The 372-nt window shown below is 38.7% G+C and overlaps 1 protein-coding gene across 1 annotated transcript in view; it reads right to left on the bottom strand.

Moving 5' to 3' along the window:
* The window catches only part of LOC119591350 (transketolase-like protein 2), a gene marked incomplete in the record, with an annotated part of 14,143 nt that overhangs the window by 673 nt on the left and 13,098 nt on the right, over positions 1-372 (bottom strand). The window contains 1 exon segment of the mRNA XM_037940084.1: positions 1-254. Coding sequence (XP_037796012.1) covers positions 82-254 — 173 coding nt within the window.

Here is a 372-nt window from a genome sequence, read left to right as displayed (position 1 = left end):
CAACAGTTTCATCAACTGGGAAGCATAAATATGTCTGCTATATGCAAATAACATAGTACAATCTGAGACAAGAGGTGTAATTTAAAGGCTAGATATCTCTCTGGCAGCCTTAACAACAGCAGAGGCAGAGATGCCAAACATCTCCAGGAGTTCGTCACACTTTCCAGATCGAGGAATACGTGGCACAGCAAGGTGTTTCATGATGATGTCACGCTCCATTGCAACAGCTGACAGGACTGCTTCTCCAATACCACCTAAAGTAATAAATGGCTGGTTTTACTTACATGAACATATTTACACAAAAGTACAACTTAACTGTAATCCAAACTACTTGCTATTGTAATTATGCATGGAAATTTCAATAAATAGGTT

This window comes from Penaeus monodon, chromosome 28 (assembly GCF_015228065.2).
Source record: "Penaeus monodon isolate SGIC_2016 chromosome 28, NSTDA_Pmon_1, whole genome shotgun sequence".
Classification (NCBI taxonomy): Eukaryota; Metazoa; Arthropoda; class Malacostraca; order Decapoda; family Penaeidae; genus Penaeus; species Penaeus monodon.
Note: the sequence above shows the minus strand (reverse complement) of the source record. Positions and strands in the feature narration are given on the sequence as shown.